Below are 25,210 nucleotides of genomic sequence, written 5' to 3'. Positions count from 1 at the left end.
ATGCTCAGTTTTGGTGGTGGAATGATGCAGAGACACAAGATCCTAGGAGGAAATATTTGGTGCCATACCATGTGCTCCTGCATGAAAGCAATTCATTTCAAATAAGAGTTTTAAGATTCTCTTTAATTAACGGCTTTCATAACAGGAAAAGACCTTCTCTGGCCAGCAAGGCAGCACAGTCAAGAGGCAAACTGAAGCAGGTGGTGGGTTTGGGAGTGGAAAGAGAGAGCAGATATTAGCTTCAACATTTAGAATGCTCTCCAAGTCCCCTAACAGGAGCCCAGTTTCCATCAATGCATATTGTAAGAGCAATTAATTGGGACCACTCAGGCCTAGGATTTGCCAGAATCAAATTTTCCATTCACAGAACATACTTCCGTAAAGCTGAATGTTCGTTTAAAATCTTCTAAAAGTCGCTCAGTCTTCATGTTTTTCCTTAAAAAATACATTTGCTTTCTGTTTTGTAGATTTGGGGGAAAGCTGAACTCTTAGAATATGGATCTGAAGCTTTGGAAGAATGGAAGCTGGGACTCTATCCCTTTTTATCAATGTTTATCTACTTTCACAAGCTTTCCAAAAAATCAAATTTCCAAGTTAATTGAAAATTGATTTTTGAGCTTTTGATCTGATTCTGAATAGAAGTTACAAAACTTCTTTTTCAAAAATCTAAATTCCACTTTCCATCACTGTAGTAAAGGGTCTTGACTATGGCAAAATTGTTACTTTTTGTACATGTTCTTTCTGTAACATTACAGAAAAGGTAACATTTTTGGTGGTTACAAGTGGCTTTGGAAAATAAAATGAGGTGAAAATCAGAGCTGAGTGGTCAGGGAGAATTTGAGAGGAGACAGGTGAGACTGGAGGCTTGGTTTGTTGGCTTCAGTCATGCTGCAGAGTCCAGATATTTCCTCAGTTTAAGCAGAAGATCTAGTCTGAAGGGAAGACAGATGGTTGGGGAATGGTGAGGAGCTCCATTAAATTCTCTGCTTTTACAATTTGTGAGCAAAAATGCCATAGCATCTGCTCGGTTTATCCCTCACCTTCATGTAAATCACAGCAAAGGAAATGAGACCCTCAGTCTGGTATGGTAACAACTTTTGATCCCTGCCAAAGTCTTCACTGATTCATAGTCATGACCTGCATAAGAAACACTGTGCACCGTGGGCAATCCCTTGTGCCTTGTATGCGTTCATGTCTATCACCTGAAAATAGATGTCATACCCGCTGTAATATGTCCCTTGCAAATATCCTTCCCCACATTAAAGTATGTGACAAAATGCAAATTGTGCCATAAAATGCTACAATTCCTGGTCCCGCTGAAATCTATCTTTCATTTATTACTTTCCAGGTGACATCAAGGAAGCTTAATTTAGATGTGAAGATGTATCCACCAGGGACCCAAAGAAGCAGCTTACCTTTTTGACCTCATATTTAATAGCAAGTTTAATCCTGCTCAGACTTGGCCGGTGGTGCTCAGGACACAGATGTATGTTCACATCACCGTTGAGAATCGCTTCTACTTCTTCAGTGTCTCTGCACAGGTCCAGCACGCCCACGACAAAGTCCTTGCATTGCATAGATAGCTTCCTATAGTCGTTCTAAGGGAAAACAGAGAAACAAGAGTTATTTAATTGTGCATTTGAAAGCACACCTCAAACAAACACAAACAAGGCAAGAAAACAAGGCAAAAAGACCCCAAGGTTACTACTGCAAAACTCTTGCTGGAGTAGTAAGAAAGCACTTGATTTCACCCAGGGTATAGCTAGCTTTTCACAAATATACATTCACTACTCCTAGAATTTATTAGCAACGTTTAATCAGCAACATAGCTTACATTACAACAGAACATGCTTTACGAGTAAATAATTTATAGGGGAATTCTGATTTTAAGCAATTGCTTGACCTCTCCTCTCTGTCTGGCATTATCTTCTAGGAATATGAAAAGATGGCCCAAGAAAGGTCCTGCTAGTGGGTTAGAATCTACAGCAAATTTTACAGTTTAGATTCTTCACTAGTAATTCCTTCTTGAGGAACTTTCAAGGAGTTTCTGTCTGGTATGACAAGATGTAGCACCACACACAGATGTGTTCAATAGAATTCTATAGTTGTAATACTAACTTCAGTTTCAAATTTATTACCTAACAATTTGGTTAGACAGACCCAAAAGAGCATCCAGAGGATAATTTTTGTCATAACGCTTCTCCAGGAAATGGGACTTAAGAAACTCAACATGATTTCCTATGAAATAATTTCACCTTGCAAACCCAAATTATACTTATGGGAAAAGAGATAGCATGTAGCTGACTTGACAGAGGGTTAGAAGAGCAATTTCACTGCCTTAAATTAAATTATGATTGATTTTCACGTGCTGACACTTAAAAAAATGAGGAAACTGCCACCATGCGAGTAAATGCAGTAAATTATAACACAATTAAGGGTACCATTAATATCTTAACAAAATGGTGATATTAAAGACTTAATGCAACAAATAGAAATAATAGGCATAAGACAAGCTCTTACTGACTTGAAAGATCTCTTCAAATTAGATTTGATGAGTTAATTATATTCAGCAACTTATCTAATTAAGCAAGCAGAAAAAAAAAAAGGAGATAGTTAAACCTGGCTTTGGTGAAATGGTAAGAGTAACCTGGCTTTGTACTCTTGTATTTTCTAAATTATTAATTCTAAGAGTAACACATAACAAAATATTAGCCTTCCTTGTTAGGCAAAGATCTCAAAGCCCTGTGCAAATGTCCATTAATTAGGTAGAACAGCACTGTCTAAAATACAGTGTTATTAGAGGTGGTTAAATTTCTTTGGGCAGTTTTTCCCCTTCAGTACTGAGATGCTTTTGATAATGAAAAATTTTTAAATAAGTTGGTTTATTGACTTTGTCATAGGTTTGAGGTTGCTTCTGATGTGTGTGTGTGTGTGTTTCCCCGTCCCAACTTTGTTTTCTATGCCTGTAAGCTGAGGGCAATGATGAGCTCTTTCACTCAGCCCAGAAAAATTCAATAGTCACAGGGAACCAGAAAGCCCTTCAGGGCTCAGATTAGCGCGTTTCTGCAGAAATGGGGAGATGCCATTTCTGATAGGTGTTTAGGAGAAGGGGCTGAGAAGGAGAGCTGGGGAATAGCCTGTATTTTAGTGGTGGACCTTCTGCAAGGTGGAGCTTGTATGTTTACATCCTCTTATCTATCAAAATGGTTGAAATCTGTTTTTCTCTTTTCCTCCTTGAGTGCTGTAATCACGTGTTCTAATTGGGGTGTTCATAAATGGAGATCACCAAGAACTTCAAATCTTCATTAAAAGGAGATATAATATAACAACAAGGAAGTGTTTATCTCTGGCAGAGCCGGCGCAAGCCCCATTGCAGAAACCGGGGCACCGAGACTTCTACATACTCGCCAATTTAGTGCACTAAGATGTCCTCAAGGTTCAGGCAGAAAATGATTGTACATTTGCATCTAAATCTGGTACCTACGTATTTTGTGGAGATAGGGTTTGTAGAGTGAATGTTATCAAATATGGGGTGAAGAAGGTCTGAAATATAAATGAAAGACATATTGTACTCTAAGGATTCAAAATGCTCCTCTCTAATCAATTCCACGCTTTAATCTCCACCACTCCAAGATGGATTTCAATAAACAGAAAGCTTGTCTGTTGATTGAGAGAATGCCCAAACAAAAATATCAGCCTGGAAATAACTGCAGGAATTGTGAAGGACTGCAAGTATAGATAGATCTGAAAATTGATGTTGGCTGGCAGTGAAATACCTAGCTGCCACAGGTAATGGAGACACATAATTAGCCCAGCAGGTTTAAAAAAAAGCAAGGGTGAGGCCTCTGCTAAGCTTTAATACCATTCTCTATGCACTGTTTGCAGAGTTCACAAGCTTATCTCTTAGCCAGCACATTTTAGGTAATTGTCATCACCATCGCCACATCATCTGAACAACTAGTATGTATTAGCTCAGATTAATTTTCCTCTTCTGCTTTCTTTAAGGAAAGCAGTTTAGTTAGCAACGAGGAAAGTGCTTGTAAAGCAACTGTGAATGGCAGGCTCCCAGCTGGCAAACACCATCAAGACCCAGCTTTATTCACATCTCCAAGCCTAATGCTTTTACTGGTTCTGTACATTTGCAGAGACTATGACTGGTTTTCCTGTTCAGAATTATATACTCCAATTTTTAAGTAGACATAAGCAGCAACACAATCTACCCAAGATAGAGGCTGTATAAAGAATGAAATAAAATGAAACAAAATGAAACAAAATAAAATAAAATAAAATAAAATAAAATAAAATAAAATAAAATAAAATAAAATAAAATAAAATATAAAATAAAATAAAATAAAATAAAATAAAATAAAATAAAATAGTACCTTCCAGCCAATTTGCAGCAAGGCAAGAGAGCAGCTTACTGCCCTCAGGATTCATTGCTCATGTGTTAAGACAAACCTCAATGATCACTGAACCTGCTGTGTCTTCTGACAATCCTTTTTACTAAAGCATTTGTCATCTTTGTTCTGGCTTCCCTAATGCTCACAGTCAGCATAGGAAAGCCGGTCCAGTCTGATGGTGAGAACACAGCCACTCAGTGTCTTTCCCTTTGCAAGCACACAGGTTATCGAAGGCATCTTTACTAAAAACTGAGGTTAGCAGGAGACTGACAGCCAAGCTTTTCCTGACCCGGGCTCGCACGGTGTAGCTTTGATGACGCATGCAGAAATGTCCTACCTGCATATAAAATACTGAATTGCAAATCATGACGCACGGTAAAAACTCAGGGAAGCCAACAAGATTTACAAGCGGCCTGCAAGCCATATGGTGTATGTGCCAGTGCTGTATAAATTGCCTGTATTTCACACAGCTGGAAGCATCTGAGGTCCTGCATACCCCACACAAAGGAGTGCTGTGACAGTGGTGGGACTCACTTTTGTGTAGGACAGAAGGCAGCAGTCTCAGGGCAAGGGTTAGTGAGAGGTGGAAGAGTCAGAAGGAAGAGATGAAGGAGAAACAGAAAACATTTCCAGTTATTTTTTGTTACACCAAGGCTTTTGAAGATCAGAGCCCTGAGGACTCCTGGTGACTCTGCCGGCAGACAGAGGCACAGACGGCCACTGTGTCGTGGGGTGCAAAGGGCTAGTCCCCACTTCATCATTGCCTCTGCCAGCAGGGTCTGACCCCCAAACCAGGCACTTCATCGCCCTCCTGGTCTAAATATGTTTCTGGGGGGAACCACCCTGGTTGCAAACGTGGCGAGGCAGAGACACAAAATCCAGCTCAGTCCTTTTGGCAGCGTTGCAAAACCAGAGGCAGGCAGTGACAACAACGCAAACCTTCCCGAGTACTCTGGTTAGCTATCACATTATAGAAGTCTGAGGAGTATGAGTTTCATGAAGCAGATAGACCATTACAGTAATGAAAACCACAAATCACGTGAGGGATGCTGGGGCCTCATCCTGACAAGCTGAGCACTGTCAGGCCTCAGGGAGGAAGATGAAGGATACAGCTAAGTACACAAGAGAGCCAGGCTGCTTCAGAAAACACATGGAACAGTATTTTATTTCCTACAGAGACAGCGAGCAGAGAAGGCTCAGGATAATGCTTGAGAATATGACAATATAATTTTTAAAAAACTAGAATGTAATAAAAGTATTCAAAATTAGTCATTTCCTGCTTCTTTTAACACTGTTGTGCAAGTGGAGATAAAAATGTCTAATTTTGCTGTTTTGAAAAGGCTGATGGTACTTGTCATTCACTGCAATTTCCCTGAGTACCCTATTATTATCTGTTGATTATGTTCTAAATGAATTCTGTCATGTCTCCACATCTGTTCAAAACCACCCAGATTTCTTCAGAAAAGAGCTGTTTCAGGTCAGAGGGATATAGTCTGAGTAAAAAGTTAAACGAAATGAGAAAAAGGAAGACCAGCAACCTGTCTTGGCTAGTTAATAAAAAAAAAAAAAAACTATTTCAAAAGTAGTCACATTCAAGGATTGAAAAGGAACTTCTTCATCCGTGGGAGCCTACCTCTGAAATGCCAGCCCTGCAGGTGCGTTTTGGATGGCACACGGAGAGGTCTGGCCTCGATGCTGCAACGCTCAGTGAGCAGGTCTGAGACTGGCTGAACCCCTCAGCGCAGGTGAGCTTTCACCAGAAACTGAAGTGGGGCCAATGGTTCTGAAACTAAGAGGATCAAAGCGCTTTATATGCAGTTACAAACATCCCCCAGCTCCCTCAGAATTGCTTCTGAGCCTTCTGCCTTCCCAGGGTCAGGAACACCCTTTGGTTCATGTTTAAGTCCCACTGATGCCAATGAAATACTTGCAAGGATGTGTTTCAGTGCACTGAAGCGATCTTTCAGGCTTCAGAAATTTCAGAGTGGGTTGGGTTGTCAATCAGCTTGCAGTTATTTTGGTTGCAATTGTTGTAGGTTATTCAGTGCACAGTTGTTACTGGAAATGGGGCCACAGACCCACAGGATGGTGCATAACACTCAAATACAGAACAACCTGTACAAGTGCACTATTTATGAAAATCACTCCATATGCCACCATTTAGGATATTTAATTAAATTCACTCTAATAATTGCTTCCAAATAACATCTGTAAAGAGCAGGACAGGAAACACAACGCATCAGTAGATATTCTAAGCAGACATAATTCCAAGTTTCACAGTTTTTGCTGCTATCCTCTATACAACTAATTGTTCTGTTAGCCTGCACAAAAGCTTCAGGGCCAGACTTGAGATCAGAAAAGCTAGTATCACAGAAGAGTTTCCCTTTGAATATATAACCACATATCTGTCTCAGAATGACTTAATTTACAGTCTTTTTTCTAGAAAAAAATTGAGCCTAATGTTGCTTATCAATACACGTATTTCTTTGCCAATTAAAAGACGGAAAAGGGGAGCAGACACAGGATGACGGTTATATATTAAAGCCACCATTTCTCAAGGGCTCTGCCCACGGTATATTTTCTCTTCGATATCTGCTCCACTGGAATTTGAGGGTTTCCACACAAATCCAACACTTCCGGACCCAATGGACGTGAACGTCCAGTGTCTGTGGCTGGGGCTATCGTAGCGCCAGAAAGCCTCTGCGTGCTCTCAGTGCATTCACGGATTAGCTGCATGGCACAAATCTGCTGAATCCCACCTCCCCCTGTGAGCAATTCAGGAGCAGCAGTACTCGGCAGTAAACCTGGCATTTCTGGGTAGCATTAGATTGCTGTGCGAACGAAAGCTGTAGGCACGCTGCACAGAGCCTCTCTTTGTGTTTCCTTGAAGCTCCTGGCTCTTTGCATTTAATCTCCATCACATATACACCTATATCATGAAGAGAAATACTGCATTCCTTAGATTATATTTTAGAGGAGAAGTAACAGAAAAGAAAAGAAACAGACAAATAATTCTGTAAAAGTGAACAGAAAACTCACCCAAATAAAAATGCTTGTAGAAAGAAAACAAAGGTGAGATAAACCGGGGTGGGGGTGGGCGCAAAAAAGCCAGTAATATTACATGCTAGATTTAAAATTAGATTTTTAAAGAAACCATCATGTCAAATATTGAAAGTGCTTATAAATATTTACCAATTAGATTTCACATGAAATATGGACAAGCCAGGTTAGAAGCTGTTGGGCAAATTTCATTCTAGGTATTTACACTGCTTGTTACTGACCATATGTTTAGGAATGAAAAAAAGCACAAGGCCTGTGGGAGGGAAAGCGATGAGAAGAGATGCTAAGAAAGGGCCTCACACTGATCCTGCTCATGTAACCACGTTGTCATCTGAATTGCACTGAGCACCCCTTCTAAGGGCTCTGTTGACTGTGCACATACTGCTGACACGTTTGAATACAGCTGAGTGCACTTCTAGTGTTTCCGGATAAAATGTCTACATGCAGAGACTATGCCAAGGCTGTACAGTTAATTTTCCAGAAATCACAACATCCAGTTGGTTTATGTTCTCTTGCTTCTTAAGTGGCAACACACCAGTGATTTTTTGGAGCTTTGGGCGTACCGTGTCATATGCAGTGGGCATGCCTCTGAAAATAAAGCCAAGTGCTCATTTAAGGCATTTCGCTGCTCAGGTGCATGCTGCTGTATGTCTGGAGGAAGCAACAGATGCTGCTGGTTCATTATTTCAATGATCCAGACCTTGACTTCTTCACCCCCAGCGAGCATAATATAATAAGCAATCTGTTCAAATACAGGAGTTTGACATTTCAAAAATGTGTCTCTGTTGCTTTCCAAGCAATTTGGACCTTTCTAAACAGTTGCCAGGATAAACACGGCAACCGTGTGGTCTCTGAAGAGTGCCAGGCTGCAGCGTGGTGGAGCAGAGGGGCAGTGCCGCCAGGCAAAGGGCGCTTTTTAAATCCTGTGAGGGAGTGTCAGGAGACACGAAGAGATGCGTCCAATGAAACAGCCCAAGGACAAAGCAGTCGGTGCTATCTGTGTTGACATTATTTTTGGCCAAAGAAGTACAGAAAACAACAGTATGCTTTGACTGAGGACCAAAAATTGTGTGGCTTCCAATGAGCCATGAAAATACTATCCCTTGCATCTATACAAGAATTTCAATGGCAGTTGCACTGACCGATTAATCACAAGAAAAATTTTTTGGTGCGTCTTTTTGCTTCTCAATCGATTAGGCTTTCTAGCTGCAATTCATCTCTTCATATGCACCATGGAAGTTGATCTTTGAGACAGCGTATCCCTTCAAGAATGGGATAGAGCAGTAAGAAATCAATCAAACCAATGACTTTGGAGTTCACCTTTTACCTATTGACTGATAGATAAATAAAATCCTTAAAGAAGCTAGCCAAGACCGTGTTAGTGATTTCTGTGGTGCGGTTAGAAAATCCCTTAACATTCATTATTGTGCTTTTACCCCATCCTTTACAGGTCCAGGTGTATGTGTAACCTTCAACAATAACATTCCAACAGCTTTGAAGTGGGAACTGTCAAAAGCAGCAGAAAGGATAACATTGCACCTCCCTGTTTTGTTTCTACTCCTTTGCACTCTAGCTGTTGTGTATTGACTAACTTTACCCATAATTGCTTCTGGGAAATTGTTCATTTTTGTGATAAACACAGCTTCTGTGGGACCAAAACCAATGAATAAATTTTTTACGTTCTGTCCATCAATAAAAACATGGGAAAATGCAAAATACTTCACTTGGATATTCCCTTGAATCTTTTTTTTTTAAGAACAAAATTATTCAAAATGGGTTTTTTTTCTTTTTTAATCTAAAATTAATGGATGAATTATTTTGGAGAATAAAGCCAGGAATCCATTCACGTAATCCTAGGAGAAAGCTAAGGCGAAAGCTAGTGAGATTAAACACATTTCCTAACTCTTTAGCATAATTTTAGATTCCCTAGTATAAGCAATTTCAGAATCCGTCCACTCTCAACTTTTTAAATTACTTATCTTGAATTTTTTTCTATTTTAAATTTAAAATAAGTTTCCTGTACATGTGAACTCTCTCTACACTGAAATTAGTGGATTACTTGACTTAAAGTTCTCACCCTGAACAGAGTACAGTCTTTCTTTCCTAATATGCACCTAAGAAATTGCCATAAGAGCACCTCCATCTCCTCCACTCCTTTCCCACAATGTCACCTTCTTCCTGACAGGTGCCATTACTGAGCATCTCAGTAGCATGCATGTGTGCAGACACATCAGTGCTATTCAGCGTAGAACTAACACCCTATTCCAAGTCTGTGAAGATATTTAAATACATTTAGAACAGAAATTATGTTGGTTGACAAATTTTTGAAACTAGAGTATTTAATATCTGAAGGTTGGCATAGCAGCTGTTCAGCATAAGATGGCATTTGATTTTGATGTATTTGTCTTTCATATCATCTCAGCTGGTTTTCAAACGCACGTCACAAGTAAGCCACAAGCTTTTGATTCCTCAACTTAATAAAAGGTGCTTTTCTACCTTCTTGCAGATTTTCCCAAGCTTATTTGAATGTTTATGCTGAAACACCTGTTTTCAGGAGATAAACCGTGGAGTCCCTGGATGTCACATAAACAGGACAGGCAAGACAGAGGCTTTGGCATGCAAAATGCAGGGAATGCACACATTCAGTGGAGAGGATCTGCCTCCCTGTGTCCTGCCAACAGCTTCTTTTTATTAAACACAAACTACACATCTCAAAATAATACTCTGCTAATTCCCTTGGTGAAGAAGAGTTTAGAATCTGTTAACATCCGTGGCAAAAATCAAGCTCAAGATGACGCAGTGCAAGACTCCCAACCCCTCTCCAATATTTTCAAATATCTGCTTGTGCCTTGTTCATGACACTGAAAAATGGATTTTCTTATTTTTAAAACCACAAATGCCCCTTGCATTAGAGGAACCTTTATCTCAACTTTACTCTTATTGTCATGCAGAAAGGATTCCTCTTTCACCCCCAGATGCATTTCACAAGGGCAGGAGTCTGGTGTGGTGTTGGGGGTGACTTGCTTTGTTTGTCACCTATTCTGCTTTCAGCAGAGCACTTACACACAAAGACCGCAGACAGCAAACCTGCAGCTCTGATGCGATACATTACCAAAGCACAAAAGTTACCTCTGGGCCAAGCTCCTCATTTCACAGGCCATCCATACTTTTTCTCTCTGGCACTTTCCCATGTTTAATATATTACTGATCTGTCTGTTACAAGCTCCACTGGGGAATATCCACATTTCCTATACGATTTGAGACTGAATAGATAGCTTCCTTGTGCTAAATGCGTTAGATATTCTCCTTCGACTGTGTGGCTCGTTTCAACTCAGCTGCTTGAAACCCCTATGTTTCCTGAAAACCAGATGGGAAAAACAGGGAGAAAATAATAGATTTAAATTTAAAGCAATTGTTTCCTTAACACAGCCATGATTATCCCCTAAGCTAAGCTAAATATGGCACTTCCAGCTTGCTTAAGGAACACATTTATATGTTTAGCAGCTCTATGAGTTCCATCTCTCATGGGAATTTGGCTACAAACTGCACCTGCATATCAGGAGAAAGACTCCTCCTCAGTCCAGCCTGCAAGTGAATGCTGACTTAACTGAGAGCCACGATGCAACTTATATCAATAACTAAAATAACCATATGCCTTCCAGGTCTCAAACAGCCAGCCACCCCAGTTTCCAATGTCCAGCAACAACAGCTCCTTGGAAAACTAGTCACAAGCATCAGAGTGGATGAAATTCTGGCCCCCAGAGCACCTATGCAACCAAGCACTTTGAAGGAATTTGGCACAGAGCACTCTTGACCATAGGGACATCATCCTCTCTCTAAGATGAGCAGGCTTAGAAGTGATGCTGCAGCACTTTCTTAAGCAGAAATATGAATATAAAAAGTGTATAATTACATTTCTCTCTTCTGAAATGAGTCCAAATCCTGGGGCTTGGCAAGTGACAATGAAATGACACACTTGGCAATGAGAAATTTCCACACAGCACTGCTGTAAAGTCCCCTGCAACAAATCATATTCCAGGAAACTGCCATTTTTGATCATGTAAATGCAAAAACCCCACATAGACACTAAAGTACCTAGCACCGTTTTGTGGCAATGTAAAATTGTTTGTATACCATTCCTGTTTATCCACAATCCAGTGGATAGTCTGCCTAGACACAGAGAGGATGAGTTCATTATAATTATCTACAATAACAACAATTAACAACACAATGAGGGATAAACTAAATCACTTTCCATCTGCATCCTCTTTAATGTTGGACTTGACATCCTCAGAATGCATTACTTCATTTACATTCTTTAATACAATATTAATTCCCTACAGTGCCTTGGATAAACTTACCTGACTCCATTCTCCCATCTGCTGAGCTAGTATTATTATTCTATTCAGAGCAATAGTCTTAATTATGCTCATTTGTAGTTCCAGTAGGTACCCTTGCCCAACGTGAATAATGAGCAGCAGCCTTTGGAAACCAGTCATCTTGCTCATAATAAACCGCCCGGTTCCTAACTATTCCCTAAAACCCAATGCTGGTATCAGCTGAATGCTTGGACATTTCGTGTTACTAATTAAACACAAAGCTTACCAGTATCATACTGGACTGATGCTGCAATAGTGATAGCATCATTTGCTGTCTGTTTTCCTCACCAGCAGTTGGAATTAATCTTTCTGAAAAATGTCGTCGTCTTTGGCTCTCTAGGCTCCACCCCCTTTTGGTACCACGTATTGCCGAGGGGAGGAGGCAGGGTAATTTTATTACTGTGTAATTTCATATCAGCAAGTGCTCTGAGGAAACTCTCTAAGATGAATGGTGAGCGTGCCAGTAAGGGCAAGTTCAGAGTCATACAAGCTCTGTACTCATTGCAGAGGATCCAGTGACTAGGATGGAAAAGGCCAACATGGCTTTCCTTTCAAAACAGCCAGCTGCAGGTGGCAGGAGCCCTCGCTGCATTGCCGTCGAGAAGGTGCACCAGCCTGAATACCAGGACTCATTTTGTCTTGCACGCTCAGTGGGTAAGAAAGGAAAGCACTCTGTCACTGTTAACTAAACACAGGCAACTGGCCAAATCGTTCCCCCTATTTATCACAGTGCTACTAGCAGCTGGCAGCAAACCTGGCAGAGAAACACGAGCTGCTCCTCTCCGGAGCGGCAGCGAGGGCCGTGGCTGAGCGCAGTCCCAGGCGATTCAGATCTGCCACAGCAGCCTCCATCTGCCTGAACAAACAGACAGTCCCCTGGCACCTGGGCTGGGATGCCAGCGGAACAGCGAGAGGCGGCACAGAGGAGCTCGTCTCCCCTTGATTGCTCAGAGACTGGAGAGACAAAGCTAAATTTCAGTGGGATAGCCCAGATTGTTGGGAAAAGCTGTGGTGGAGCATAACCCTGACACAACTGCTGTGATGCATCTCTTAATCCAAGATGGCATCTGTTATTTCTCATCTCTACAAGGAGAGGAACCATGAGCAGTGGTCAGCCTCGGATCAGACCTGCCGGTTAGTCCACCAGCTTCACTTAACAAATTCCTTTCAAAGGGTGAGGACGAAATCATGGTTTCAACAAATCCCAAGAGGATATGATGGTCAAATGAGCTGCGATTTTGCCAGCTACTGGGGCTTTTGTCCCATGTTAAAGCTGTCATAAAAACCAAAATAATAAAAATAAAATAACAACATTGTGGTAAGCTGAATTTTTTATGGTTAAATAAATTTTGAAAGTATTTCTAAACTATTTGTTGCCTGTCTGCAGGATTTGTGACAGCCATTATAACTGTTAGATTCATCCTTCTAAGCATCTGTTCTCAAAAATCTGTTGCAGAGGAGTAGTGCTTGTACACAAAAGACTAACACAATGCAGGCAAATCATCTTCATTCCTAAAATCATTCATCTCTAAAACCAAACAATTTTCTTAACCTCTTGTCTCTGAGAAGCAGAAACAGCATGAGGAACAGGTATCACAGCATCACTTTTGCTAAAAGAGCTCCCAAAACCCAATTAAATACCACTTAAACCTTCACACCAGCTAACTACTGACCTTTACTCAGCTACACGTGGTGTATATGACTCCACAACACACATGGGCACTATATTAATTTAGTTTAACCTTATTTCACTTGCTTTTCTATCACAGTAACTTTAATTTAATATAACCCTGTATTTAACCTTCATGAAAATCCCTTCCACATACAACAAATTAACTCAAAATGTCAGTTGGTTTTTTTCCTTCTACTTAGTCAAAACACTTTACATTCCTGATTAACATGTTACAGGCTTTATTATGCTTCACCCTGACCACAAAACATTCAGAGATTTTCTGTATTAAAAGTAAGTTACTCTCCCCTTGTAGTCACTATAAAAAAGTTCAGGTTCAAGAAGGGTGAAAAGGACATCTCTCAACTTCGTCTCAAACAAAACCCTTTCTTTAAATATATTCAATATGTTCCAAGTTACTCTATGTAAGATGTCACACACCCCAATGTATTTCCTGAAAATCATGGCCCAGTAAGATTATTTGCCTCTAGGCCTTGGCAGTTCAGAATGATTTATAAAAGACACCTTACATAAAAAAAATTAATTTCTAAATTCCTCGTCATACCCAGGGTTTAAGAATTCTATGAGAAAACTGGAATTAACATAATCACTACAGCAGGCTACAAGAGAAAGAAGAATAGAAGTCACCAGCCATTTATAGAGAGAAAAAGCACACTGACAGCCCCAGTGCAACCCATTTACTGAAGTGTTGAAGCTTCAGAGTCAGAAATTTAATATCAGACGTTTCTATCATGGGAGGAGCAAACACATTAATGTTGCTGGGTTTTCCCCTCTTTTGCTACAGATTCCACTCAGGATTATTTATGCGTAAGGGAGGTAACTCTGCTCACCACCCTTACCAACTCCTGCCCTTCAGGTCCCTTAAAAAAATTGTCTCTTAATAGGGATTTTGCAACTTGGCAGAAATGCACTCGTGATGAAGGATTGGCTGCTTATTTGTAAACACTGAAGTCCCAGGAGTAAAATGACCTTAAAGCAACCGAAATATGCTCAATTCCAACTGGTTCCAGATTTTGCACTTATCTCTCCACCTGGCTAAAATGTCACATTGCTTGGCTTAAAACTTATCTGTGTGAAAATGCTTCCGAAATGCTTGAGAGCGGTGAGGCAGCTGCTGTGCTGCTTCATCATGTGAACCATTTCCATTGCTCTCCTCGTCCCACCCAGTTCGTGAATCCACCTGTTGTCTCCCATTAATGATTATAAGGGGATTCCATGTTTTTTTATATTTTTATGACCATGGCTGTTGCTCACCAACACTGGAATCATTCTCTAGTATTAGGGCTGCTGCGTCCAGTCAAAGTGGAAACAGTAAGCTGTAAGTGCTGCAGTTGCAATGCTGTTTGTCCTTAACCGAGTGGGACTAGAGATTACTTCCCAAGGAGCTGTAAAGGGTAACAAACATCGCACTGACGGTGTGCAGACTGGCATTGTCAAAAGCCTCACTTGCAGTAGCATCAAGGGAAACAAAAGTATCTCAGCTGTACTCTCTGGGAGATTCAAATATTTCCAGGGTCGCTTCTGTCTTGCCATCTCCAAATGCCAAGATTTCCTCCAAACAATCTTTTGAGGGCAGCAAAACCTCTAAGACAATAATTAAACTATTAAGATTTCTTACGCTGATGCATTGTCTCTGATTTGATGCGTCAAAAGAATCCTTTTTCCCCTCCACTCTTTCAAGAGAGAGACATGGGCTTGTTCTCTGGGAAAGCGAAGAGAGCATTTTCCTGCAGAACGTATTTTGTCAACTTTTAAAGAGGATTTGTTTTTCTTTTTTGACCAACGTTAGCTGGGAGATTTTAACAACGATGTCACTCAATCATCCATAAAGTAGGTTAAATGACCTTGTAGGCGGTGGCCAGGGGCCAATTTTATGTGACTAGGCTAGTGCTGTCACTAGAGTTACAACATTCATGAATGGTGGTCTTATTTTATCCAGGTGCAGACCTGAGTTGTAGATAGCTGAGATATACTTTTCACTATGAATCACAGCATCTACTGCGCTGCATTGCTGTGAATAGACATAGACAGATGTTAACATACCTCCACATTCGCAGATACACACTTTTTTTTCAAGACAGCTCCAGGCACCACAGCTTTGGCATCAGTTCTAAACCACTCTGAAAAGCTTTGGAGGTTTTCTTCTTATGCAGCGTTTTAAAACCATTTTGTTTGGGCAATGTGCCAGGCAGAAAATGATTTAATGACAGAACACACATAGAAAGAGCACTTGCAATAACAGCTCTCAAAATATAGAGGATATTTCTTAATTTATAAATATTTAAAGAGAATAATAAAAGAATCACAAACTGGGGTGTTTTTTTTGAAGGTCAGGAGGGTCCTCTACAACCATTTTCCACAGTCTCTGCTACACACTCATGCAAACATATCTGCAATTAATTAATTAAGCTCTCAAGACAAATCCAATGTTGCATTTATTATTAGTGGATTTGCCTCTGAAAAAAGAATAGCATGGTGAATGAGTTCCTTATGTGCAGAGTGAGTCCCACTCAGTGAGCTCAACACAAATTTCGCTACAAGGCTTAAATATATTCTTCTTCTCCCAAGCTATTTCCATGATCATTTTTAATTTCCTCTCTTATTTTAATACCTAATTTGTTCCAACAATAAGTTACAATGTTAATAATAGGAATTTTTTTTCCTGTTTTCATTGGACTTGATTCTTTTCTGTATTATGAGTTGGATAATTGGTTGTACCTACTTATGCATTATTTTGTACAAATGCAAATTGAGAAAAAGAATTGTAGCTTCTAAAAACACATGTTTTCAAGGCAGTAGAGAAAATTGTCTTTTAAGTGAGAGTTAAAAAGAAAAGAACAAACATTTCTTTTTTAAGCCTAAAAAAAACACCAAACCACACCACTGACCCCATTTCTAAGAAAAAAAAAAGTTCTCATTAAAGACTGACCTGGAAAAGTTCATATCCAAAAAACTTTAAAAAAATACTATAGATTACTAGCCTATTTTTATGATAGCAGTTTTCATCATTTCTACAGAGGTGTACAACTCTTTTGACTTTGCACTAGCAGAGGAAATGCATTTAGCGATGTATACATTTTTGTCCTTTCTCAGAGATCATACATATTTAGATTAAAACCACAAAACGTGAGTCACCCTTTTGGCTTTAAGTACCAAGATGGCTTCAAAGGGAGCAGGGATTTCCCCTGGAGAAGCCAAAGGTACACAGAGCAACCAGGAGACACAGAGAAGCTAGTTAGAACATAAATTGCAACACAAAAAGGGTCTGAAAGGAATGTTCTGGCCCAGCCACATCAACGCCTAGTGTCATCAGGCATTAATCTGGGATAAAGCCGAATAGCCCAGTGACCTCCTCTCTCAATTAGAAATTTAGCAACGAGAGTCCCAAGAGGCAGCAGAGGAAAGGGATGCAATGGCAAGAGGTGGTTTTCACTCCCAAACTGCTGCTTTTTGGAGTGGTTGTCAGAAAACTCACAGGAGGAGAAATAGCACAGCTGTGTCAAGGACCTGGTGTGAGAGAAAATCACTTGGGAATAGTGACCTTTCATATACTCAAAAGTATTTATAATGGTGAGGCTTAATTTTCAAACCAGGAACTAGGTAAGATTGATGATACTTGTGCAGGAGAAAATAAAACCAGTAGTAAAAGGGAGTGAATATATTCTGCCTACCAGGCCAGATTTCTGAAATTCCCTTCTGTCTTCTCTTCCTAAAACTTAGCAAAGTGAAACACCAGAGAAAAAGGAAGTTGCACAAGTAAAAAGATGTCTTCTTAAAAAGTGCAAGCCCTGCCTGGAAGAAAAAAATAGAAAAAACCAGAAATTCTGGAAAATTAACTTAAAGCCTGAAGTAAGGCCAGATAAAAAGCCTCAAGCCTCAAAAAGCATCTTGCTAAAATACAAATATGACTCGTAAAAGGTGTTCCCAGACATATCAGAAACAAGGTGTCTCCCAGAGAGTGTGTTGAGGCAAGAAATTATGAAGGGGTAAAAGGATCACTCAATGAAGTATGGGTCACAGCAGAAAAATTAAGTGATTGATTTACCAGAGTGTTCATGAGGCTAATTAAGGAGGTTCCCACAACAATCTCTTTCTTTTTTTGTTTTTTAGTGGGAGATGAGTTTCAGAGGCTACCTCCAAACAGTCAGTCCTGACAGCAAACAAGGCTAAGAATTTGTTCAGGCTGGGTAGGAAGCAGAGTTCTTCAGTGCAGCCTTACTGGTTTACAGACTGAGGGCTTTCAAGAATTTTTCTCTTTCCAACTTTCCACTGCTTTCCTCTATTCTCACAAAATATTTCCCCTTCCTACTACTTTGCTTCCCAATGTTTTCTGCCCCTTCCTATTATTTTATCACTCATTTCAAAGAGCAATAGTCTAATGATATTTTTAATGCCATGCAGCATGTAGTTTTCATGCTAAAATATTTCCCAGCTGGGACAACAGGGTTCAACTTTTGCAGTCAGCTCTTCTTCCCAAGGTTTCTTAGGCCTTCACATACTTTTTATATCTTGTTTTCTTACAGATTTTAAAATAAATCCCCTTATTTATTTTATATTTGAAGAGTTAGACTTATTTCATTAAATCAAATGTCACCAAGTTTAGCAATCTATATGGGGAAAGGAAGAAGTTTAAGATCTCTGACGTATTTATCCTCAGCAACGCCCATGATTTGCAGGTGGCCTGAGAAACAAAGAGGTTGGGAGGTCTCCTTCAACGCTCCAGAGCCACAAACCCTAAAAAGCTGCAGCTTCTCATCAAGATATACCCAGATGTACCAGTGCTTATCGCTTTGGAACAGCAGTACAGTGTCATCCTCAGAGTGCAGGATCTGCTCCCAGTTCTGCATTTGCAGAGCTAAAGCCAGAAATACTGAGAAAATTTTCCAAGGCCATTTCTCTAACGAGGTTTAGGCCAAGCACATCCTGTGAAGTTAACAACTTATATTTTGGTACAAAAAGGAGGGTCTGACTTACTGGAGCAAGAGTTGTGCTGCAGGAATGCCAGATTATCCCTAACAGATAGAAATCATTGAGTCTCCAGGGCTGTTTTGCCACTATTTCAGCATCATGGGAGTTTAAGGATTTGAGCCTCAGCTGTTTTACATTACTGCAGCCCCAACAAAACAACAAGCAGTTCCTAGCAGGCATATCTCTCTAGGCATTGACACATTTGACTTGCTGCCACACAAGTCGTCTCTTCCCACAAATAGCATAGCAGCCAGTTGCCGTCCATCAGCCAGCTGAGCCTGGACACGAAGCTCACCTGCACGCAAGAGCAGGCTCACAGCTAGGGTCTGCTTTTAGATCCCAATGGGTATTTTTTAGAGAAAGCACAACAGTTAAAAGAAATGTGACAGCAAGAGGCATACAATTTAGAAACAAAACATGTTACGCTGTAGTAAATGAACAGACAATGTTGGTAGACTGATAAACAAAGACCACGCACCATATGTCTTCCAGGTGGTGGCTTTGATCATGCCTTCAGTAACATTTTAATCAACAGGAGCTGAGATCTTATTTACCACTTATGGTTAGTGAGATATTTTCATAGCCTCCTCTGCGATTCTATAATTTAATATGCCTGGATTGCTAAACGGAATGAATTGGCTGATTGTCTTCATCACAAAGACAATTCCTGACATACACAAGCACGTAGTCTATTGTGAGAGTATGCAAAGCTGTAAAACAGACCCGGGTGCAGAGTGGGATCTCACCAGAAACAGGAATGCACAGTTGCAGCTTTAAAAAGGAATAAACAGAGCTATTACTCTGCATTTTACTCATTGTTTCCAGGATGTGTACTGTAATACGAGGCCTAGTGCTGCTCTTAAAGACAGTTGCAAGGGCATTTTGCTAGAAATGTAACCTCTTAAGGGGTTCGATGGACATATAAAAATGATTATGTTGACTCTGCTTTTAATATTCCAGTCTTACAAATGAGTCACCTGGCTGAGGACAGCTGGTAACGGTGAAGACATCTGCACACTGTTTCACACCAACGTGACATGAGGAAGATCGATTTCTCTGGACCAAAGAGAGGAGCAATTCTCATCAGCCTGGCTCATGGGTGATGACCTGTTCACGTGGACAAATCCTGGCTGTCATTCACACTAGAAGTGATGTCAAGCTCACTTGCCTGAGCAAAACAAGCAGAATATACTGGTTGATAAGAGAAAGATTATGTGTTTCATAACTCAGGGCGAGTGTCCACCAACTTTGAAAGAAATGGGAGGGCACACAGAATTTTTTTCAATTTGAGTAAAAGCACAGCATGGCCCAGTAGCTTCAGATGCTTAAAATCTCCTTTTATATTCAGCTGTGTTTAACACTCAGCTCTACTTAGAAGCTGTAAAATATCTTAACACAGTATGACATATATACAAACTGATTGGGAGGCATTAAGCTATAATTTGCCTGAATTCCAAGATCGCATTTCATTAGTGACCTTGCTTCTGCAGACTGTAGGCACAACCGGGTGGGAAACTAAGGGGCTTATTTCAATTAAAAATAAAAACTAAAATTAAAACAGAAATATAGGACAAAATTAATGTGCTTTTTTGTTTTCTGTGAGGGGTAGAAAACGGCCATTAGGCCAGTGATTAAAATATTAAGCTGTTTTGAGGGAGAAAACAAATAACTTCAGCCTAACAGAGCTAGGATCCCTCTAGTCCCTTAAGGGAGGAAGGCTCCCTGCTCTTTCTCTCTCTTTCCAAGGGCAATACAGACCAAGGGCCTAATGCAGTGGACTAAACCAGGCCCCTGATACAGACTGCTCTTGCTCCAGTGGATGTTGGTTTGGTTTTTTAAACACAGTGAAAACTGAAAAGAATGAGAAAGTCATGAACTGGTTCTTAATTTTAAGCTTTCAAAATTGGTTATACAAAAAATGGCAAAGCACCGAGTTAAGGATGTTTTTTCAAATCGGGCTTCCTCCGCTATGGAAGGTTGTCATTGCATAAAGACCCACAACCACGCACAGTGAGTCTGACAAGTAATTCTCTTCTGAGATTTCGAGAGTCCACCTCTGAGGGGTTTCCCAGCCATCCCATTTCTAGGCTCGTTGCCAGCACATTTAATGCAATCACTTCACCATTATTTTCAGTAGAACCAACCAGTTCAATATTTTTCATCTTATTTGGGGGAAGGGGGATTTTGGGGGTTAGATCATTTATTTTTATACTACTGGGCTACATCCTTCAAAGCAATTTGTTTTCTTCCATTGATAAGAAAACTTTTTTTCCAAGACTGATTCTAGAGAATTTAAGGGAAAGAAATGAAATTATCTCTATATGATTGTAACATTATTCTACTGCCTCCCCACTGCCCCCCAATAAGCACTGCAAAAGCTGACATTTGCTTGAAATAATGGCACAGCAACATTGATCCAAACTGTATATTTGTTCTAAATAATGAGACAAATCCTCATCTTCTGTGGCCTCATTTAAACTTCAGTGAAAAAGCACTGATTTACCCCAATAGACTGTCTGCTCCAATAAAACCATCAGCATTGATCGGCTCTGACAGGTCCCCTCTTTCTTCCAGCTCCAAGCCTCCACTCTTATTATTCTCTTCAGCATGGGGGAAGCCACATAGTAGCTGGTTGTCTTGACCTTACTTTTGAGCCACAACCAATGCATCAAGAAAGGAGTTCAATAGGGCAATTTATCCACTCCAGCCTGATAGCCAGAACACTTATTCTTGCTGTTAAAGACCTATCGACTGGTCAACAGAAAGGCTGCTGAAGGCCAGCAGTGTGATCTAGCATATGTCCAGACTCCCATTTTCACCTTAATAACACTCCCATACTGCTTTGTGATGTGCGGTGCTTATGCAAAGACATTTCTGAAGAACCGCAGTGTATGACTGAATCTTAGCAATTTAGGGTAAGAACAATCTAATCAGCTTCTGCTGCTGTAAAAAAAGAATGGGAAAAGTGATTTTCACCTAATAGTCTTCATTGGACTCTCTCTCAAGCTGTGGCCAACCACAGCTAATGCAACTTCTCTCCTTTAAAGTTGTTCACGTCATTGTTTTGTTTCACCTTTCATATCTGTACAAAGAAGCAGCTCACCTAAAAAACTTCATGTTCTCTAACAAGGTAGTGCATGTTCTCGCTCCTCAGTCTGATGTGCTGAACAGCACTACTGCATAAGAGATTTAGGGCAGCAAGCAGCAGGTGAGAGGCACTGCATTTGTATTTTAATTAGCTCTTGCTAGGAGTTTCTGCAGAGGTAGGTTATCTAACCCTTAATTACTATTTGTCCACCTACATTATTAAAATCTTACTCGTGTCCTTCCATTTCAAGGACTTTTTGTACCTCCTGAAAACTGTATTGCCTAGATTTCATATGAATTACTATTCTGAAATAATCCGAGGTGATAATTTTATAACTCTGTTAAGCACCAATGGTAATTACAGAACTTTAGCAATAAGGTAAAAAGTTGGGGAAAGTATTAGTTTAAGGCACAAAAAAAAAGTCCTCTGGGGCTTGTCTAATTTCATAAATTTTCACTATTTGTGGACTCCTTAAATACATTTTCAGCAATTGCATTCTTTTTTAGAACTGAATTCTCAAAATGTCATGTTCTGTGAAAAAAACCTCTAGTTTCATTAATAACCTATTCCACAACACTGACTGTGTTAATAAAAATAAATATTTCTGCAGAAATACATACATCTGATTTTTTCCTAAGTGAGAAAACATTATAATCTTGAGATGTTTCTTATTTCTGGAAGTATTAATATATCAAGGGACCATGACAACTTTGAAGTAAACTAGTGGTATGTGTACTTCTGAGGTACTTTGCCAACATGCATAGATGTGTCTGGCATAGAACCTTCCAATACATCAATGAACTTGGAAAGCCTTCCTGGAAATACAATAATTTAGCAAAGGATTTCTAATGATTTTTCCGGCATTGATTTACTCGCATCCATTTGCCGATGCTGGGGAGACATAACCGCCATGAGACTATTTAACATTTAACTGCTTGTTTGCTCCTGGAGGATTCATGTACCCGCCAGTGCCAGTCTAGACCATGCTGGCAGCTCCATGAACAAAAGGAAGGATTCTGGTAGAAATAGATTTTATCAGAACTGACAGGCATGCAACACTGAGGCTGCTTATGCTCCACACAACATATCTTTTTCTGCTGAAAAGAAACTGGAACATTAACAAGATATAAATGCTGTTAACTGTGGGTGTGAGCCCCAGCACTTTCCCACTGAAGTAGCCCTCACTCAAGCAGCCAGATTCACCGAACGCAATAAGGTTGCTTCACCAGGACTGAATGCCATGCAATTAAAAACTCCCTTTTAAGTTATGGTGTCCTGTCCTTGCAATTCTGATGCACATGGGTAAAAAGAGTTTGCAAGATTTTCCCCTCGTTTTATTGCCAAAAGAGCTCAGTGGTTTGGGTATATTTTTCCTGTTAGAGACACTACAACGTTTCAAAGGCAATAGCCTGAGAACGTGCTTTCTTCTCACTTTTTATTTGGAGAACATGTAGCCACTAATCCTGAAATGGATGCTTTAACACTTGAATAGTTTTCTAAATTAAAAATAATGGATTTCTGGCAGGCATCCTACCCCAGTTTACTCACAGCATAGATTTTATTAGCCCAGTGTCACTGATAGCGATCATAGCCGCACAATAGTCATAAGTCAGAACACAGTCTTATGTTGATGACTGAGCCACTGAAAATGAGCAGTTTTCATGACTAATTTATTTTAGAAAGGGAGACAATGCTGTTTAAGTCATGTAAATGATTTAGAGAAATAATGCAAATGACATTGGATATTTACATACTCATTACGATAATGGAAATCTTGAATAACTTGTGAGAGAGTTCTGCAAGTCCCACTGTTATGTTTGGCATGATAATAAACTTCATAACAATGTCTTGAGCATTTCTTGCCTCCTTTTTCATTAAATTCATCGTATACAGATGCACTACCAAACCATTAAGATGCAATGCAATTTAAATTATTTTACAGAGAACCAAAATTGCTTAATTTATGCCTCTTATCATTGTAACAGAACTTAGATGTACTAGATTCTTTAGCCATTAAATTAAACTCTAGAGTTCTGCCTCTAAAATACATGGCTCAATTAGAAAGACTTACCTTTCTTAAAAAATATTAGTCTCCATTTTTGTAATAATCTGATTTTTATTCTTGCAGCAAACTAGAGGTACTAAGCAATCACAGCGTGCAACATAAAAACTCTGAGTAAGGATGGCTCTGCTCTAATATGCAATATTCAGTTCCAAATATTTATTAACTGGAGAATACACAGTGATCTGCATCTGTGTGTAGTTAACACACCTGGCAGTTTCTGTAGCTTCTGTTTCCTCCCCACCCCCTCAAATGGCAAACCAAGACTTGATCAAACATGTAAAACATACAACACCCTGAACACGTTCAGCCCAAGGAAAAAGGCACAGTGGCAAATTACCTTAAATTCAGTTTCAATGTTGGCTAGTCTGGCCAATTCATTGCTTAGCTCTAAAGCAGTAAGGACAGGGTCTTCACTGGAAAGAGACAAATAAGCAGCACTGGCTAATCCTTTGTAGGCATTCATTCTCGATCGAGAGTGACTAAAGGAATCTTTCCTCTGCTTCTCAATACATTCATTGCACTTGCAAAAATAGTCATGTGGCCTTTCAATCCGCGCGCCTTTTAGAAGTAAGATGTGAACAATTTCATACTCCTGGCAGTGGGCAGCAAGTATGATAGGGGTAATGTCATGGGAGAATCGAGTTCCATCTTCATCATAGGCATAAAAATCATCATCTCTCAGTTCCTGCTCAAGGGGGCTCAGTGTGAGACGCTGTCCTTGTGCAAAGGCTGGATGGTTCAATATTGCTTCTACAATGCGCACGTATCCTTTACTGATGGCCAACAAAAGTGCATCTCCCACTCGCGCGAGATTCTCCTTTTTGAGGAGGAGCTCCGTCACTTCCAGATGTTCATTCCCTACAGCTAACTGTAGGGCATTTTGTCCCATATAATCGACGCAATTAAAGTTCAAGGTTTTGGATTCCTCCAGCATTTTTCGCACAACGGGAATGTTGCCATACTCTGCAGAATCCAGAAAGCGTTCCTCTTCTGCAGTCAGGCTGGTGCCTTTCTCATTGAACATGTAGGCTGGGCCCCGGATGGCCTGCCTCCGGCCCTTCTCCCGAAGGGTTGTGTGCCTTCGATGCATGTTTTTATAATTGCTGTTTCCCAACCTGCAGAAAACCAGAAAGGAAGGTTGGTTATACTCTCAGAGAGTCGTAACCCCAAATAACCTGAAATAAGGCTAGAAATGTCTCGTTATGATCAGGTCTTGCTAATTTTTTTTTTATGATTTGGGCCAGTTGTTTAAAATCATTTAGGATACATGTGGAATAAAGATTAGTTTTCTGAACAACAGATAAGTTCTCTTCTGACTTGTACACCCTTCTGGATTTCAACAAGGATAGGCAGAACATTCTTAACCTGAGAAATAAAAAAAAAAAAGTGTGACGACGTTTTTCCAATTTTTATTGTTTATAACTTCATTACACAGTATTTAGGAATGACACCCACACCATAATGGTTGTCCTATTTACTTTTCCTGAGTTTTAGCCTTGAGGGCACAAGGCAAGCTAAAGAAAGTTAACAGGACTCCCCATGCCAATAGACCTTGGATCA

General features: G+C 40.1%; 1 protein-coding gene across 1 annotated transcript in view; it reads right to left on the bottom strand.

Moving 5' to 3' along the window:
* TRPC7 (transient receptor potential cation channel subfamily C member 7) overlaps window positions 1-24,689 on the bottom strand; it is a 73,568-nt gene extending 48,879 nt beyond the window's left edge. Inside the window, exons 1-2 of the mRNA XM_075102868.1 lie at window positions 23,988-24,689; window positions 1,416-1,598 (exon numbers count right to left, since the gene is read on the bottom strand). Of these exons, the coding sequence (XP_074958969.1) occupies window positions 1,416-1,598; window positions 23,988-24,674 (870 nt within the window). The 5' untranslated portion in view covers window positions 24,675-24,689. The remainder of the gene's footprint in view (window positions 1-1,415; window positions 1,599-23,987) is intronic.
* Between the last annotated feature and the right edge of the window lie 521 nt (window positions 24,690-25,210).

The sequence above is a fragment of the Phalacrocorax aristotelis genome, chromosome 8, assembly GCF_949628215.1.
Source record: "Phalacrocorax aristotelis chromosome 8, bGulAri2.1, whole genome shotgun sequence".
NCBI lineage: Eukaryota > Metazoa > Chordata > Aves > Suliformes > Phalacrocoracidae > Phalacrocorax > Phalacrocorax aristotelis.
The sequence above is the reverse complement of the archived record's forward strand: the minus strand, read 5'-3'. Positions and strand labels throughout refer to the sequence as shown.